We start from the raw sequence: 17,424 nt of genomic DNA on the forward strand, positions 1-17,424 counted from the left end.
GGGTGGATGAGGCGAAGGCTGCTGGAAACCTTCCAGTGTTGGGAGTGCCTGGAAGGGTGCTGGCCTGAGATTTCTCCAAGCTAGGGAAAATAGCCCTGGCTCCCGTGCGCCAGAGGGGAACTAGAAGTTGTGGCAAGGACAAAGGAATCTTTAGCCATTTATTGGTCTCTTGGAGCCAGCCAGGTGCCCAGGAGCGAAGGCGTACTGCCTGCAGCACTACAGCGTCCGGGAGGAGGGAGGGGAACCCCACGTTAATAAATCTGTTGGCAAATGAGGCTCATTAATAGATAAATATTTCACTGCTTCCTTTAGGGCGGATAAACAGTGTGCCGCCGATTAAGGAAAGGAAGCTGGAAGACGTTGACTTTATTCGAACCACATGGTTCCACTTTGCGGTGGCATTCTCGCTGCAGCTGCCAGCGACGCTGCGCCTTTCCCTTCGGGATCCGAGTCCAAGTCCGGCCTGTCGCCCACCGGCCCTGGGTGAGGGAAGACTTGGGCAGAGTCGATCTGCTCATAGCTGAGTCCTGTCCACAAGGCCACCGCGGGGCAGTCTGGTGCGCGGGGACAGAGACCCTACCAGGGGCTCGGCAAGCGTACAGGAGAGGGACGGGGAGGATCCCCAAGCTTGGTCCAGGGCTCACTAGCAGGAGTGAGGGGGCTGCGCGGAGCCGGCGCCGCTCGGCGTCCGCAGACCCCAGTGCCCGCATTGGCTGCCAGCTGGGCTCCCCTGCCGAGCCTCTGGGTCTTTTTCTGCAGGACGCACCAGGCCCGCCGAGCGCGGGCGGATTCGTGGGCCGCATATTTGAGCCTCTTCCCCTTCCATTCTAGGCGGCCGCGGGCCCCGCGGAGCGAGACCACCTGTGAGGGCTGCTGAGATTGGCGGAGGCGGTCATGTGGGCGGTCACGTGCTGCGGCGAGCTCCGTCCAAAAGAAAATGGGGTTTGGTGTAAATCTGGGGGTGTAATGTTATCATATATCAAGCTACCTCGTAAAACCGACACTGAAAGCTGCCGGACAACAAATCACAGGTCAAAATTATGAGTTCTTCGTATTATGTGAACGCGCTTTTTAGCAAATATACGGCGGGGGCTTCTCTGTTCCAAAATGCCGAGCCGACTTCTTGCTCCTTTGCGCCCAACTCACAGAGAAGCGGCTACGGGGCGGGTGCCGGCGCCTTCGCCTCTACTGTTCCGGGCTTGTACAATGTCAACAGCCCCCTCTATCAGAGCCCCTTTGCGTCGGGCTACGGCCTGGGCGCCGACGCCTACGGCAACCTGCCCTGCGCCTCCTACGACCAAAACATCCCCGGGCTCTGCAGTGACCTCGCCAAAGGCGCCTGCGACAAGGCGGACGAGGGCGCGCTGCACGGCCCGGCCGAGGCCAATTTCCGCATCTACCCCTGGATGCGGTCTTCAGGTAGGCGCAGCCGCTAGGCGGGCCGGGCGGGCGGAGCGGGAGTGGGAGCGGGGAGCGCTGCGCTGGGGAGCGCAGAGCGCGGGGCCGGGAGAGCGGATCCAGGCAGTTGCGAGCCGGCAGCGCCGTGACTCCCGGCGCAGCCTTTCTGGTTTTAATTAGAGCGGAGGCGCCATTGCGTGGAGCCCATAGCATTGTATGTAAATGAGGCTCATAAAACTTTTTATGGCCAAATTAATGGGTTCGATCCTCGTAAATTTATTTAACTCCATTTGCCTTGGAATTTTAACATTGAGTTTGTTCGCTGTTCTCTCTCCCTCCTCTGTCACCTCCCTCCCTTTCTTCTTCTTTCCCTCCCTCCACCTCCTTTTCCTTGCAGCCCGGCTTTTCTTTCTTAAAAGCTGGGAGATCCAAGCCCTCCAGGGCCTCTAATGCGACCCTGTGCCCTGGGCCATTTCAAGATGGGGGTGAGGAAATGAAGACAGAGGGTCGAGGTGCCCTAGGAAGGTCCTGGGGATAAGGGCTCAGGCTGTTGGGAAGGGTCACCCACTTGCCTAGCAAGGCCTGGGAACAGCCGGGTTCATCTTTGAATGGCAAAAGTGCAGCGTCTCCCGCTTGCCCACACTCTATATTTACAGTTTCCTTTGTCAGGGGAAGCAGGACATTGTGGACGCTTAGCTGGCTGGAAAGTGAAGTTGGGTTTCTGCGCCTTTGCTCATTACAGAGCTGCCTGCGTGTCTGGCCCTGCAGTTGGGGTCTTTCCCTAACACTCCCGCTCCTCCCCTATCTCTGTTCGGGGCCTGGGGCAGAGGGGGATGCCCGCCTGGAACTAGGCCAGGAGGAAGGTGCGGGCTCTGGGACAGCAGCCTAACGAGTGCCCTGTCTGCTTGTCTGTCCTGTGTTCATGTATCTGCATGTCTGTTCTCAGGACCTGACAGGAAGCGGGGCCGCCAGACCTATACGCGCTACCAGACGCTGGAGCTGGAGAAGGAGTTCCACTTCAACCGCTACCTGACGCGGCGCCGCCGCATTGAAATCGCCCACGCGCTCTGCCTCACCGAGCGCCAGATCAAGATCTGGTTCCAGAACCGCCGCATGAAGTGGAAGAAAGAGCATAAGGACGAATGTCCTGCTGCCGCCGCAGCTCCCGAGGGCAACGTGCCCTCTGCCGCCGCCAGCACTGCCGCGGACAAGGCCGATGAGGAGGACGATGATGAAGAAGACGACGACGAGGAGGAATGAGGGGCCGAGCCGGGGCCCTTGCTGCACCGGACAGTCGGAAAAGCGTCTTTAAGAGACTCACTGGTTTTATTTACAAAAATGGAAAAAATAAAAGAAAATGTAAAAAAAAACAACAACAAAAAAAAAACAGAAAACCCAGTCCCCAACCTGCATTCTACCCGCCCCATCACCCACTCCAGCTCCCAACTTTTCTGGACTGAGCGGCCACAGAGACTAGGTCGCCTTGGATTCCCTCGCCTCTGACGACCCCAACAGGCACCCCCAATCCCAGGCCAGCCGGCCCCGCGCTGGCGCGGCCAAAATACTACCTAGCACAGGCCTCCGCTTGAGGCACCCCCAAACTACCTATGTATCCAGCCCCAGAGGGCCTCCATTCCCAGGAAGCCCCTATGTATCCCAACACTGGCAGACACCCAGCACCACCCTCCCAGACCCGCAAGAACGTGAATCTCAGTACTACCTACTCCCCTAAAACTACCTATTTCGTGCTGGCTGGCTTGCCTGCTACCTAGTGCCGACTGCTCCCAGGCAAGGCCCCTGCTGCTTATAGCTGGCAGCCTTTGGGGTCCCTGAGGCTGCCCTGAGAATGTGCTGAGGTCCAGGACCAGGGTATTGGCATCTATTTAAATTGAAAAATAATATATTTATTCCAAAAAGCATTCTAAGTGCTGCACCCTAGAATCCCTCCTTTTCTGGCTTGGCACTCAAAGTTCAGGCCCATCACCCCCCACTTCTGGAGGGGAATGTTCCTGGGCTGGCTGCAGACCTCTGGGTTAGCTTCTGCTTAGTAGGACTGTGGAGATGCTCCCAGCTTCAGTGTCCTTTCCTCTGGCTCCTGTATCTTGCTGTTCAGCTGTGTTAAATATATACACCCTGACGTTTCCTATAATAGCAAATACTGTATATTTGAACAAGATTTTTTTTGGTCATTTCTATAGTCTTGGAGTTCATTTGTAGGGCAGTGTCTTGACTTGGAAAGGATGTGTTATTGGGGTGACTTTGTAGCATGGTGTGTTGTCTTGCACTAACTGTAGTGAGTGGGGAGGTCCAATGCCTTCCGCAATGCCCTTCATCCCCGTGTTGTCCTGTATCTCCCTCAGCTCCATCCTGGGGTTCAGGGAAGGCACACTTCCCAGCCCAGCTAACTGTGTTTTATGTAACAGAAAAATAAAGATGCTTGGTGACAAAGAAAAATGTGGACTGCTTTATCTAGAGGGGACGTGAAAGGGGAGGTGAGAATGGCTGGAGGGCAAGAGGCAGCGTGGAAGCAAAAGTGGGGTGGCTGTCCTTGTGATGGTCTAAGTGTTGGGTGCCCATGTATTGGTGTCATGTCTCTTTTTATGTATTTTATATGTGTATTTGAGTATGTGCTTATTTTTTGTGTACGTATCTGTGTGTGTATTTTTTCCTAATTCCACAATGGCGTATATTTTAGTGTCCATAATTGGGTGCATGTGTTTCTGTGTGTCCATAATTGCGTGCCATTCTGTGCCCACAATAGAGTGTATGCCCTTCCCTGAGTGCATAATTGTGTATGTGCCTTTCTCCGTGTAGAGACGTTTGTCTGGTTTTTGTGTGTGCGCTGACATCTTCTAGATTCCTTGAAAACGGAATCTTCAGTAGATAGGTTATATTCTATGAACCTCCCTAAAAACCTTCATAAATTCCACGGGGAAATTTCAAATCCACCCTTTCGTCTAAGACTGCGCAGTGGGTTTGGAAAGGGGCTTTACCGAGCGACTGATTTCGGATTTCGCAGGCGCCCTGAACCCAGCCCCAGGCTAGGAAATGGGATTTTAAGGCCCCCACCCCGCCTGCAGCCGAGGCGAGGGCGCCCCAGGGTCCGGCACTGCAGTAGGTGGCGCAGGGAGGGGCTAGGACCGCAGACCCCCGCTGGGTTGCACTGCCAGGGCAGGGGCAGGGGCGTCTGGGTGCGGGGATGAGGCGAGAGGCGAAGGGCGAGGGGTTGTGGTGGCAGCTCAGAGCATCCTGTGTTCTGCCGGTAAGACCTTGTCTCCAGTCTCCTGCCTGGGTTGGGCCCGCTTCTTAGGGCTCTTTTAATAAAACCGGGCCCAAAAGGGTCTATAAAACCTGAGGCTCCTAGTCGGGGCGGCCTCAGTGGTAAGATGGCGCCGATGTAAGAGCTGCCTCCTCTCAGTGATGGGGAAAGGGTCATAAATCCGTTGTTGTTTATGAAAATTTACAACTTTGCAATACAACTTTATGAGTTGTTCGGCCCTTCCATTGGCCGCTGTCGGTCATGTGGATGGGAACCGTGAACATGAACTTTTTTATAATTTCCCTTGCGAGAATAGAGCCGCATTCTTTTGCTCCGCTCCATCCTGCCTGCTTCGGAGCTCTGTCTTCCAGCCCGGCTCGGCTGCGCTTTGTCCGGCAATGGCGAGCGAGGGAAAGCCCAGGCCAAAGCAGGCCTGGTGGCTCCGGCTGGAGGTGGGGCGCGCCCAGTTCCCGGCGCGCCGTGGCGGCAGCTTTGCAACTCACAACCTGGCTAATTTCCTGCGTCCTCTGGCACCAGGAAGGAGGACAATTCGTCTCTCGGGCTGCCCAAGCGACAGCTGTCAGAGGGGCAGGAGCTTCTGGGAGCCGCCATCTGAAGGTGAGACATGTGGGGAGGAGATAGGAGCAAAGGTGGTGAGGTGACAGCCGGCAGCGGCAGCGGTGGGAGAGGGTACCCAGGGAGGCTTTAAGAGGGGCATACTCCCCCTCACCCGTACTCACCCATTCACACCCCATCACACACTACAGCCCAAACACGTCTCTCTCTCTCTCTCTCACACACACACACACACACACACACACACACACACTCCCTTTCTCTCCCCTCCTTGGCTCGCCTTGGTAGTAAGTACCCGCCTTCCCTCGGCCCTCCGTGGCACAGCGCCCAGGCACAGGGCAGCAGCCTTTGGGTCTTCTCTCTCCCCTTCCCCAGGGACCCCTTGAAGCCCAAAATGAAGTGGCCCGCACTCTGTGTTCCCCGCTAGCCCCTTGGGTTTGGATTTTATTTCCATTCATGGCCCAATTTGGTTTTGTTGGATTCTCCAACAAGAGACCATTCTCGACCTGGGAAGGTGGGAAGAGGTGAGGGCAAAGTGCATTAATCCACTGGCATTTTATTAGCATCATCACAGTACTTTCTATTCCGTGGGAAGTGGTTTCAGAGAGAAAGATAGAAGGGAAAACAGTCAAAAACTTACTAATTCAGCCAGAGTTCTCTGCTCGTTGCCGGCTTCCCTTCGCCCAGTTTTTCGATGAGAGAGGTGTCTGAAGCGCTGGGAGAGGGGAATAGGTGCGTGGGTGGAATTCTGTGTTGGAGGAGAGGATGGGGTTAATTGGGTGTTACTTGTTGGGAAGTTTCGGTGCAGAGGACGTTATGGTGTTAGCGCGGGTGGCAGGGACCCGCAGCTAAGGTTGAAAGAAGGACGCAAATCGAGTCTGGGCGGTAGGGGGACCCCCCCCTGCAATCCACCTTGGCGCAACGGACTGGCGACCGCACTCCCCACCTCCCGCGAGCGGGGAGAGGACTGTGGAGCTGCCGGGGAGGAAGCGCGGAGGGTGCTGCTGGCGGTGGCTTTGCTTAGCGCGGTGGCTCGAACTGTAGCTCGGCCTAGGTGCGCATCAGACCAGATTTGCCCCGGGAACTCCCCTTGACAGAGACAAGAAAGGAGCCCTGTCTTCTTTTTGTTTGTTTTTGGTTTGGGTTGTCGTTTCCCCGTCTTGAGACAATATCTTGGTATGCATTAGATAAATAGGAAGGGGCTGTGGATGTTTGGGACGTTCCTCTGTGCTCTGGGTGCGCTCGGGGCGGATAAAGCGGCGTATTTGCATCCTAGGGCCTCTGGCTTCCTGACTGCGGCTGCCGCGGGCCGATTATTTATTGCGACCGCGCTGGCGCTCGCTGCTGCCACGCTGTGGCCGTCGCCGGGACCGGCTCCAGCCGCAGCCCGCCTCTTACAGCCTGGCGCGACTGCTGTACGGGCCCCTCAGAGATTTCCAGCAAGCAGGGGAGAGGGGGACGAAAGGGGACCTGGGGGGCGATCACCCAGAGCCTATTTGGCCGGGAAATCTCCCTGCCTCGGACACCCCTGACCGGAGTTGGACGCCGGTATAGACTCGGGTCCTCCCCCCACCCCCACTCCAGCACCATGGAGACTGGTTGCACAGGCCGCCTGGCACGTTACGGCTGCTTCTGTCCAAATTGCGCGTCCCAAGGCGCCCTGGGGGCGCACGCTGGTTCAGGGAACGCTCTGGCTTTGGGACTGTGAAATCGGAGAGACTACCTGTAGTCCTGAGGCCTGTGGGCCTGGCTGCCCTGAGGAGGATTGGCTATGGCAAAGAAGGCCGGCTTTGGCTCCCGGCGAGGGCCTGTGAAGGGCAGAGGCCGCACCTGTGCGCTGTGGGCTGTGGCCTGGCTAGCGATCTGGCTGGACTGAGGTGGCCTTCAAGGTCCCACACCTACATAATCCCAGGCCACCGTCCAGGCTGGCGGAGGTGGAGCTGTTCAATGGGCAGCCAAGGCAAGGGCAGACACTGGGGCCCAGCTCGCCATCCTACCCCCTCTTGAAGAGAAACTGAAAGGTAAGTCGCTTTCTGCGTGGCTTTGGCAGAGAAGAGAGAGCCCTGGGGTGGCCATTCTCACCACTGCAGGAGAGGCTCTCTGGAGGGTGTGGGGTTCCTATTCTTGCTGGAATGTCTCTCTCTCTCTCTCTCTATATATATATATATACACACACACACACATATATATATATACACACACATACACACACACACACACACCCCATGTGTGCATATCCGATAGGAAAAATAAATTGGTCAGCTGCCAACATGATATGCACTAACCTTGACTAACATGTAAAGGTTCCAATGTAATGTATATTTTTCCATCTTAGTGCCTACAGAAGCTAGAAATATGTTTTCTGGCTCTTAGCTGAGAAATCAAATTCTCTTGGTAGTTGGAACAATGATTAGATCGAGAATCCTGGTCAAGACATGACAAATAATAATCATAGTAAATTGACACCGACCCCAACACTGTGTGGGACATGGAGGAATGCAAAGGAAATCGTCAATGTAAACATTGATTGACATCTCCAAAACAGTTGTTTTCATCTTAAATAATAACTTGCTTAAAATCACTGTTGTCTGATGATTTTGTTTAAGAAAAAAATAACACAAACATGATTTTCTTCAAGCAGCTATTTTTTAAAGTCTCTTTTAATTTTTTGACTCGAGTTTTCATTTTCACCTATTGAATTATTTCCCTGAAGTAATGAGTGGGAAATGTCCAATTCTATCCGCCCAATTCCATCCTCTCATTCGAGGCCCTTCTTTATCTGCACAGGAAACCCTTTCCAGGCTGGACTGACTGGGGAACAGGCACAAAGCTTCCAGGGTTGCCCCCATTGCGGGGCTAGCAGCCGCCTTCCAGGAGTGCCTCTTGGGCTCTGTGGAGGTCGACCTTAGGCCAGTCCTTTCCCAATTTTTTTCCTTTGCGGGAGGAGAGCTCACCGAAAGAATCGAAAAGCAAAGAAGACTAAGTCATTACTAGATTCCTACCGGAACACTGCCAGTTGCCCCCTCCCCACTAAGTTCTGAACCCTGAGAGCCTGCTCTGGCCAGGGTTTTACAGATTTGTAAACAATCTCCAGAAATCCATCCAAATCACGTAGTCTTTTTTCAATCTCCACGGAATTGAGGATTTTAAAGCTAATTCAAGGGGTTTTACAAGCCCAACAAACACAGTTGTAAAAATGCCATTGGGCTGCTATCGCATTTTACAAAACGAGATTGATCCATGTGCTGTAAAAGTCAACTATCTCGAAGGCACACCTCTCAGGCAAGAGTGAGCAGCCCAGGGCAGGCTTTTCCTGTCCTGTCTGGGGACAGCTAGGCCTGGGACAACAGTGAAATCAATTCAGGATTTCTGGAGCCAGTGGGACAACATTCCCGGTTCTGGAGCCACTGCAGGGCGGCAGCCCTCCGCGGTCCCAGGAAGAGCAGTAAAGGGGGCGGCCCTAGGACAGTGCCGGCTGTCGGGAGCCCCGGAAACCGAGCTCATCAATTATCCCCGCGGCCTTGGGCCCCGCAGGGCTGCCTTCTGTGCCCAGCTTGGCCAGGGCCCCTGCGCCTCCTGCGCCTCTGGAATGAGGACAGAGAGATTCCACACCTGGATTTTTATCTGCCTCAGCTCTGAGCGGTTCTCCCCGCGGATGCCAGTTCCCAGGCGCTGAGTAGGGAGCAGGTACCTCGGCTGGCTTAGGAGCCCAGTCTCACGGCCGGCTGCTGCTCTATCGGTTCTTTCTTGTGGAAACGAGTGGTTTCTGGCCTCTCAATTCCCTGGGTTCAAAGGTGGGATGGAGACGCCCAGCTGGAAGGGCTGCTTTAAGACCAGGCAGGCTCGGGTTATTGAGCCCTTTGGGACTCAACCAATATGTGTATGTGGAGAAGGGAATGGGTGGGAAGAACCTACGTTTGGCTGAGTCCTGGTCAGCTCGAGGTGAGCCTTCAGCTCTGGCCTGCGAGGCCCAGGTCCCTGGTGAGAGTAGAGAAGGAGAGACTAAGGGAGTTCACCGATTCCTAAGGCGCAGGAGTGAAGCGCAGGGAGTTCAGGCCTGGTTTTTCAGAGCCCCGGCTCCAGCTCAAGAACCCGCACCCACGAATAGGGGAGCGCTAGGGGAGGGGCGATTCGGGGCCGTGCCTGGAGTGCGGGCCGGCTGGGAGCAAAGCCACCTTTGTCACCGCCCCTCCTGGAACGGGACCTTCAGGTTTCCTGTTTGGAGGAGGAGGGGCGGGTAACCTGCAAAATTCAATAAAGCAAAAAGGGGAGGAGGAAGGAGGGAGCCTGGTGGGGCCTTTGCGGCGGCCCCAGCGCTAGTGTCCCTATTCTGGCCTGATCTCTTCGCCCCTGAACGGGCCGTGCCCGCCACTGGCGTTCGAGAAGAGAGCCGGGCCGGCTGGCTATGAGCGCCCATTAATCTGCCGGGCGGGCGGCGGGCGGGCGGGCTGGGGGCTGTTTGTAACTTTGCTGCCTCGGTCGCCGCGGTCCCCGGGGAGCGGGCTCCGGCGCTCGCTCCCATTGGCCGCTGCCGCGTCAGCTGGTGCGATTTGCTGCTGTCGCTTTTGGCGTTCGGCCATCCAGAAACAAACCAGTTCGATGACTACTAATAGTTATAGCCAGATGTACTAATACACAACAAATCACAGTCCTGCAGAGGGGCGCGCAAATGAGTTCCTATTTTGTGAATCCCACTTTCCCCGGGAGCCTGCCCAGCGGCCAGGACTCCTTCTTGGGCCAGCTGCCCCTCTACCAGGCCGGCTATGACGCTCTGAGGCCCTTCCCGGCCTCTTATGGGGCGTCCAGCCTCCCGGACAAGACGTACACCTCACCTTGTTTCTACCAACAGTCCAACCCCGTCCTGGCCTGCAACCGGGCGTCCTACGAGTACGGGGCCTCGTGTTTCTATTCTGATAAGGACCTCAGTGGCGCCTCGCCCTCGGGCAGTGGCAAGCAGAGGGGCCCCGGGGACTACCTGCACTTTTCTCCCGAGCAGCAGTACAAACCCGACAGCAGCAGCGGGCAGGGCAAAGCACTCCATGACGAAGGCACCGACCGGAAGTACACGAGCCCCGTTTACCCTTGGATGCAGCGGATGAACTCCTGCGCGGGTAAGGCACGTCCCAAGACAGTAGAGGGAGAGGGGAAGGGAGGCAGGAAAAGAAAGAAGGAGGAAACAGAGTAGAAAGAGGAATAGAGAGAAAGGAGAAAAGAACCAGCAAAGTTTCTTCAGCTTCTTAATAGAGAAGAAAAAATCTGCTCCCAATGGGGCAATCAGGCCATGGCAAAGGAAGGGCAGGACCCCAGTGTCCATGTAAGGCGACACCTTAGGGGAGGATGGGGACACTGCCACAAATGCGAGACCCATGACAGGGACAGCCTGAAGAGAGAGGGAGGCTGGTGGGGAGGACTGCCTTGTTCATGCATCCTAGGTACCCTGCTCAGCTTCCCAAGCCAGAGGGCCTTCTGCACTGCATCACTGATAAATATCTTTTGCTTCCCAATCTCCTCTCCTTTTAGCCCCTCAGATACTCATACAAAGAGAGGTGGCCATTTGGCCTCTTCCAGTGTCTCCCCAAAGCCTTGGAGGGCCACAGCCCCAGACTCAGGATTTTTTCTCTCTCTCCTCCCTCCCCTCCTCCTCCTTCCACTCAACTGCTCACTCTTAGCCAAGTTCTGCCTTCTTCTGAGCCCATGCCTGAGCTTCATACACCTGTATTGGAGGGACCCCCACCACCTTTGGGCATCTTTGGCACCAGATCAGACAGTTACACAATCCTACACTGCCAGAAATCCTAGACTACCTATAGCTGCATCTCTTAGACTCTGGTTTCCAAAGACTTCACAGGAAATCCCAAAGACTCCTAGGAATTCCAATTCCCTAGGACAGAGCCTAATGCAGATTGTTAAAATTACAATGTTTTGCATTAAAATCCACTTTATCCCTGGTGGATTTCTGCATTTCTCAGAAGGGTCATATAATTTGGGAGAATGTGTAAAGATTTGAGGAGGCTGACCATTTTTAACTTTCCAAAAAATGTGTTGAGTTCTGACATGGCTGGTCACAGTAGCATCCTGAGAGACCACTATGAATTCAGAGTGTGTACACTACTTACAGGGTTCCACACCACTCACCCCCAGACACACACACACACACACACACACACACACACACCCTGCATCCCCACAAAAACACGACTTGGGTGTCCCAAATTAAGAATGCCCATTCTATTTTGCTTGTAATGGTTTTCCTATGAGGCAGATTTTTCAAAAACAATAAAGTCCAACCTCAAGTCGTTTTAGGTGGAAAACATCTCGCTTGGTGTGAAATAATCTCCCATCCAGTCCGCTTTGGGCCCCAGATATAGTGGGAGAGGCTGGAGTGGACGCGGGGTGGTTTTCAGGCAGGAGGCCCCTTGTGGGAGGCACTGGGCTGACTGGGTCGGCTGTCAAGACCCTGGCTTACCGGCGACCGGCCATTTCTGCCCGCAGGTGCTGTGTACGGGAGCCATGGGCGCCGAGGCCGCCAGACCTACACACGCTACCAGACGCTGGAGCTGGAGAAGGAGTTCCACTTCAACCGCTACCTGACGCGGCGCCGCCGCATCGAGATCGCCAACGCGCTCTGCCTCACCGAGCGCCAGATCAAGATCTGGTTCCAGAACCGCCGCATGAAGTGGAAAAAGGAAAATAAGCTCATCAATTCCACGCAGCCCAGCGGGGAGGACTCAGAGGCAAAGGCGGGCCAGTAGACCCCTGGGCAGAGACCAGGCCAGCGCTGCAACCTCCTTCGGCTTTGCCCCCTTGCCCTCGCCTGCTCCCCAACTTTTCTCTCCGCCTGCTCCCATCTGGGGGCTTCTGCAGCTTCAGGGGAGCCCGGAGCTTTGCAAGCGTCTGTGCATTTATTTCTTACAAAACAAAACCTCACACACAGCCAATACCAGCGGTGGAGCGGGGCGCACTGCACACACACTGTCCCGCTCCACAAGGCTGCCCAAACCAGCTCCGGAGCTCCGGGGTGCGCCCTGAATGCGTCCGGAGCTCCTGTGCTAGTGCCTCTGCGCTCCCCGACCTCGGGACACGGGGCTACTAGGGAGGAAAGAGCCTTGGGCCGAGCCCCGTTTCTTGTCTGGGCGTCTCTGCCTAAGTCCCTCGCCAGGAGATCCCGAAGGGCATCATCAAATCATCTCTGGCCGGTGGAAAGAGGGGGTCTAAGTGCTGGGTCCCGGCGTTGTCGCGGCCTCCCAGGGCGCCTCCCAGAACAGGAAGCTTGAGGAACAAAGGGGGCCCCAACAGAGCCCAGTCTCTCGGCCCCGCTTGCGCAACCGTCAGTGGAAGAGAAGCTGCCTCAGATGAGGCGAGCTAACCTGGGCGCGAGTGGAACAGTACAGTCCAGGGACCGTCTGGGCTCCCTCAGGCTCCCGGCTCCGGATTCCCGCTCCCTGCCTCCGATAGCGCCCGCGTCGCCGCCACAGCAGCGTTCAGGACCCAACGAGGGGCCCGGGGCCATGGGAGCCTCCAGAGTCCTGGCTTCCAGAGGCGCCAGGGGCGCCTGCAACACCGGGCCTCCAGTGCAGAGACTCCACTTGCCTCTCAGCTGTATTTGTGATTTACTTGCGTCTTTCGGAGCCTTGGAAAGTAACTACGGGGATACTAGGCACTGCCACGAAATGCTTCCATTATCGCCCTCATTTTACTCCTGGAGGTCTAAGCAAGACCCCAGTAACCCAGCCCGCGGATCCTCAGACCCCAAGCAGCCTCTGTGGCTGCAAGGAGCCTGGGCCCACTCGCTGAGTTCAACGAGAACCCTCCAACTTGGGGCCCGGCTGGCTCGAGGAACAAGACCCTGTGATGAAGATTTTCCAAGCTGGATACGTAAGCAAATCAAATAGCAAACTAATGACACGAAAACCATACTCACACGAAAGAAAAATCGACTACGGTTATAAAAGTGTATGGAATTTGACCTCGCTTTGGAGAAACACTACACAAAAGCTATCTTTAATAGACGCCTGTCATTTAAGAGCGGCAGGGACACTGTCCCTCATGCGCTAGCAAAAACAGAGCCGTAATTGTAGCTGCTGCTGCTGCTGGCAGGATTTATTTCTCCAATTGGCTAAATGGCTTTCCCCCTTCCCCGAAGGTGGTATCTGTATTTTCAAAATTCAGAGCTGCCGGCAGGATGGGCAGAACCGACCCCAACCTCGACACAAAAATAAGAGGGGCTGCAAAACGGGGGAAATAAAGTTGTTGTAAATAAAATGCAGGTCACCACCTCCTCCCAATCCTCTGCATCCTCGCCCGGCGCGCGATCGGCAGCTGACGGCCTAACAATTGGTACATCCTAATGGAACTGCGAGGGAAATGCAATAATTTTGCCATAATGGGCTGTAACCTCAATTCGACCCCAGCCCTTGCAACCCCGGGTCGGAAGCGGGGCGATGCGCCCTGACTCCAGCGGGTGGCGCTCGAGTCCGACTGAACGGCGGCAACGGGCGGCGGGCACGCGCCCGGGGCGCGCGCGCCAACCCTCTCGCCTCCACCCAACTCCCCCATTAGTGCACGAGTTTACCTCTAGAGGTCATCAGGCAGGATTTACGACTGGACAACAAAAGCACGTGATTCGAAGTCGTACCCCATATTTGGGTGCCTACGTAGGAGGGAACCAAGTACATGTCCCAGTCATTTCCATAATTCATCATAAATTGTGCAAGGGTGCTATAGACGCACAAACGACCGCGAGCCACAAATCAAGCACACATATCAAAAAACAAATGAGCTCTTATTTTGTAAACTCATTTTGCGGTCGCTATCCAAATGGCCCGGACTACCAGTTGCATAATTATGGAGATCATAGTTCCGTGAGCGAGCAATTCAGGGACTCGGCGAGCATGCACTCCGGCAGGTACGGCTACGGCTACAATGGCATGGATCTCAGCGTCGGCCGCTCCGGTTCCGGCCACTTTGGCTCCGGAGAGCGCGCCCGCAGCTACGCGGCCGGCGCCAGCGCGGCGCCCGCCGAGCCCAGGTACAGCCAGCCGGCCACGTCCACGCACTCGCCTCCGCCTGACCCGCTGCCCTGCTCCGCCGTGGCCCCCTCGCCCGGCGGCGACAGCCACCACGGCGGGAAAAACTCCCTGGGCAACTCCAGCGGCGCCTCGGCCAACGCCGGCAGCACCCACATCAGCAGCAGAGAGGGGGTTGGCACGGCGTCCGGAGCCGAGGAGGACGCCCCTGCCAGCAGCGAGCAGGCGAGTGCGCAGAGCGAGCCGAGCCCGGCGCCGCCCGCCCAACCCCAGATCTACCCCTGGATGCGCAAGCTGCACATAAGTCATGGTAAAGCCAGCCGTTTTCTAAATCCACGCGACCGCGGGGACGCGGCTCTCGATCCCTTCTCTCTCCTCTGCCACCCTCTCCCAGTCTCTCTCCTGGTCTCATTTCTCCCAGCCCTGCGGAGCCTCTCCTTGCTATTCTCCTTCTCCTGCCTTCTTCCTTCCTCCTCTTCTTTGAAAACACTCTGCGCTCACAAATAATGGGGGAATCGGGCGCTGGCTGGGCCAGTTTAGACATTGAAAGGGGAAGGAAGCAAAAAAAAAAACCCCTCTGAACCCCACGCCTTAGAACGCGCTCCTGGGTCAGGCCAGCCGAGCAAGGCACAGAGAGGTAGAGGATGGCAGTAGGAGCCGTGAATCGGGCTTGTCAGGGCGGATGATTTATGAAGAGGGCTACGCTGGGGAAACAGCGTTACTAATTAGAGCCCCGGAAAAGGGGCTTGGGGGGAAAAATCGAGGCGAGAGCCGGCAGGATTCTGAAGTTTGGGGGCAGGAGGGAGACAGAAGGAAAGGGAAGAAAAAGAAAGCAGGCGCCCCAAGCCTGCAGGCTGGAAACTGGAGGCGGCTCGCGGGACTGGAACTTTGAGGGAGGGTGACCCGAAGGCCACTTGGGCGCTCAGGAAAGGGCCGTGCTTCCTGGGCTTCTGAGCAGTGGGCAGCCTGGGAGGGCTGTACCTCCCGATCGGGGCGCCCGGGGCAGGGCGGAGAGGGCAGGAGTGAGGCCATGGAAAGCCGGAGTCCTCCGGACACGGCCCCAGCCTCAGATGGGCGGATTGTTCCCAGGGTCCAAATCGTATTGTTTTCTCTCTAGAAAGGAAGAGGGAAGGAAATTCGGGAGGGGTGTGAGGGCTGGTAGGGAGAACTTGTTGAGCCTTTCGCCTGGGTTCCCTACTCAGGACACAAGCTTGTCCCCCTGGCGGACTTTGGAAGCCAGGGGGTGAGGAGTTGGTGGCTAAACCGCTGACTTTTCTATTGCAGACAACATAGGCGGCCCGGAAGGCAAAAGGGCCCGGACGGCCTACACGCGCTACCAGACCCTGGAGCTGGAGAAGGAGTTCCACTTCAACCGCTACCTGACCCGCCGAAGAAGGATTGAAATAGCCCATGCTCTTTGCCTCTCCGAGAGACAAATTAAAATCTGGTTCCAAAACCGGAGAATGAAGTGGAAAAAAGATAATAAGCTGAAAAGCATGAGCATGGCCGCGGCAGGAGGGGCCTTCCGCCCCTGAATATCTGAGCGTTTAAAGTACTGAGCAGTATTAGCGGATCCCGCATAGTGTCAGTACTAAGGTGACTTTCTGAAACTCCCTTGTGTTCCTTCTGTGAAGAAGCCCTGTTCTCGTTGCCCTAATTCATCTTTTAATCATGAGCCTGTTTATTGCCATTATAGCGCCTGTATAAGTAGATCTGCTTTCTGTTCATCTCTTTGTCCTGAATGGCTTTGTCTTGAAAAAAAAAAATAGATGTTTTAACTTATTTATATGAAGCAAGCTGTGTTACTTGAAGTAACTAACAAAAAAAAAGAAAAGAGAAAAAAACACACAAAAAGTCCCCCTTCAATCTCGTTTAGTGCCAATGTTGTGTGTTGCACTCAAGTTATTTAACTGTGCATGTACGTGGAAGTGTTCCTGTCTCAATAGCTCCAAGCTGTTAAAGATATTTTTATTCAAACTACCTATATTCCTTGTGTAATTAATGCTGTTGTAGAGGTGACTTGATGAGACACGACTTGTTCGACGTGTAGTGACTAGTGACTCTGTGACGAAAACTGTGACTCCAAGCGGTGTGTCCCTGCGTGCCTTTGTAGGACCCTTTGCACGAACTCTGGAAGTGGCTCTTATAAGTGCAGCTTCAGTGATGTATGTTTTTGTGAACAAAGTTACAAATATTGTCCAAGTCTGGCTGTTTTAAGCAAACTGTGATCAGCTTTTTGTTTTGTTTTGTTTTGTTTTTTGGTATTTGTTTTTAAGGAAAAAATACTGACTGGAACAAAAAATAAACTTTCTATTGTAAGTTCTCTTGGTCTGGTTTGTGCCAAATAGTGAGTGGCTCTGTCTGCTTTTCTGTCTGTCTGTTCAGTCCTGGAAGCCCGTAGGTCTGAGGCTACCTGAGCAGATGACCTGTGCAGAGAGACCTCAGACCAACACTGGCCCATCGCCTCCCTAACTCTGACCCATCACAAAGTTCAGGGCAGAAGGTGGGAAAAGCTGCAGGCGGTTCCAAAGCCCGAGGCCACCCTGCCCGTCTCTGAGGAAACCAAGTTAACTTGCTGGGTACAAAACAGAGAGACAGAGTCAGAAAGAAGGAGAAAACGTGCAGGGCTTTGTTAGCTGCCCTCGGGCCACACAGACCCTGCCTCTTTCCTAAGGCTGTCCTAGGCCTCCACTTGCTGGACACGCTGCTCTGCCTGGCTGTGGTCCCCAAAGCCTCTGCCCTTAACCCATCCCAGCACCCTTTCCCCACTCTTCACCCTGGACCCAGTTGGCTTCTTTTGCTACAATTAATTTGCTACAAATGGAAGGTACTTACCCCATCCTAGCTCGATTGGGAAACTCCTCAGAGCAGCTAAAGCGCAACTAGAGATTTGCACATTTACCGACTGCTTACACTGATGCCGTCTTTCCTTTTAAAAGTTATAAAACAGTAAACTTTATAAGCCCCAGTTCCGGCTATATGACATTTGGGTGCCAAATGAATAGGGTTTTGTCTATGAATTAGATCGTAAAATCATCCATAGCACAGACAGATCGGCTCACTGGCTATAAAACGTCACGTGGGGCCATTAAAGTAAGTTTTATGGTTTTGGGGAGTTGACATCCAACATTATATACCACATAACATATAATCTCACTAACGCTG

At 54.9% G+C, this 17,424-nt stretch overlaps 4 protein-coding genes and 1 long non-coding RNA gene across 9 annotated transcripts in view; 4 read left to right on the forward strand and 1 right to left on the reverse strand.

Moving 5' to 3' along the window:
- The first annotated feature begins 910 nt into the window (after nt 1-910).
- HOXA7 (homeobox A7) lies at nt 911-2,792 on the forward strand. The gene is made up of 2 exons (XM_012447740.2): nt 911-1,419; nt 2,345-2,792. The coding sequence occupies exons 1-2, from the start codon at nt 1,041-1,043 to the stop codon at nt 2,656-2,658; spliced, it is 693 nt and encodes a 230-aa protein (XP_012303163.1). The 5' UTR covers nt 911-1,040; the 3' UTR covers nt 2,659-2,792.
- LOC135276530 (uncharacterized) lies at nt 1,651-17,270 on the reverse strand. Of its 2 annotated transcripts, none has more exons than XR_010344094.1 (3): nt 17,095-17,270; nt 5,874-5,981; nt 1,651-5,269 (listed from the first exon to the last, which is right to left on the reverse strand). It is a non-coding gene; the product is annotated as an uncharacterized LOC135276530 (long non-coding RNA). The 2 variants fall into 2 exon arrangements; XR_010344093.1 differs by lacking the exon at nt 17,095-17,270 and adding an exon at nt 10,240-10,481.
- Nucleotides 5,201-17,424, forward strand: part of HOXA3 (homeobox A3) — a 45,404-nt gene continuing 33,180 nt past the window's right edge. For 2 of the 4 annotated variants that reach the window (XM_012447812.3, XM_012447806.3), the window contains exon 1: nt 5,201-5,275. The gene's annotated coding sequence lies outside the window, so the exon portion shown is untranslated. Of the gene's footprint in view, nt 5,276-6,611; nt 7,255-17,424 lie in introns of those variants that run through there. The other 2 variants (XM_064380528.1, XM_012447809.3) reach the window with 2 other exon arrangements.
- On the forward strand, nt 9,800-12,712 carry HOXA6 (homeobox A6). Its single transcript, XM_012447815.1, has 2 exons — nt 9,800-10,344; nt 11,726-12,712. Exons 1-2 carry the CDS (start codon nt 9,903-9,905, stop codon nt 11,983-11,985), a joined length of 702 nt encoding a protein of 233 aa, XP_012303238.1. The 5' UTR covers nt 9,800-9,902; the 3' UTR covers nt 11,986-12,712.
- HOXA5 (homeobox A5) lies at nt 13,801-16,582 on the forward strand. Its single transcript, XM_012447814.2, has 2 exons — nt 13,801-14,569; nt 15,544-16,582. The coding sequence occupies exons 1-2, from the start codon at nt 14,008-14,010 to the stop codon at nt 15,792-15,794; spliced, it is 813 nt and encodes a 270-aa protein (XP_012303237.1). The 5' UTR covers nt 13,801-14,007; the 3' UTR covers nt 15,795-16,582.

Source organism: Aotus nancymaae, unplaced genomic scaffold (genome assembly GCF_030222135.1).
Source record: "Aotus nancymaae isolate 86718 unplaced genomic scaffold, 86718_ANA_hifiasm-v0.15.2.pri h1tg000025l, whole genome shotgun sequence".
NCBI classification, from domain to species: domain Eukaryota; kingdom Metazoa; phylum Chordata; class Mammalia; order Primates; family Aotidae; genus Aotus; species Aotus nancymaae.

Coding starts and splice junctions, on each gene's coding strand:
- HOXA7 (XM_012447740.2), top strand. CDS start 1,041: ATGAGTTCTTCGTATTATGTGAACGCGCTTTTTAGCAAATATACGGCG. Junction 1,420..2,344: donor CCCCTGGATGCGGTCTTCAG/GTAGGCGCAGCC, acceptor GTCTGTTCTCAG/GACCTGACAGGAAGCGGGGC.
- HOXA6 (XM_012447815.1), top strand. CDS start 9,903: ATGAGTTCCTATTTTGTGAATCCCACTTTCCCCGGGAGCCTGCCCAGC. Junction 10,345..11,725: donor GCGGATGAACTCCTGCGCGG/GTAAGGCACGTC, acceptor TTCTGCCCGCAG/GTGCTGTGTACGGGAGCCAT.
- HOXA5 (XM_012447814.2), top strand. CDS start 14,008: ATGAGCTCTTATTTTGTAAACTCATTTTGCGGTCGCTATCCAAATGGC. Junction 14,570..15,543: donor CAAGCTGCACATAAGTCATG/GTAAAGCCAGCC, acceptor TTTCTATTGCAG/ACAACATAGGCGGCCCGGAA.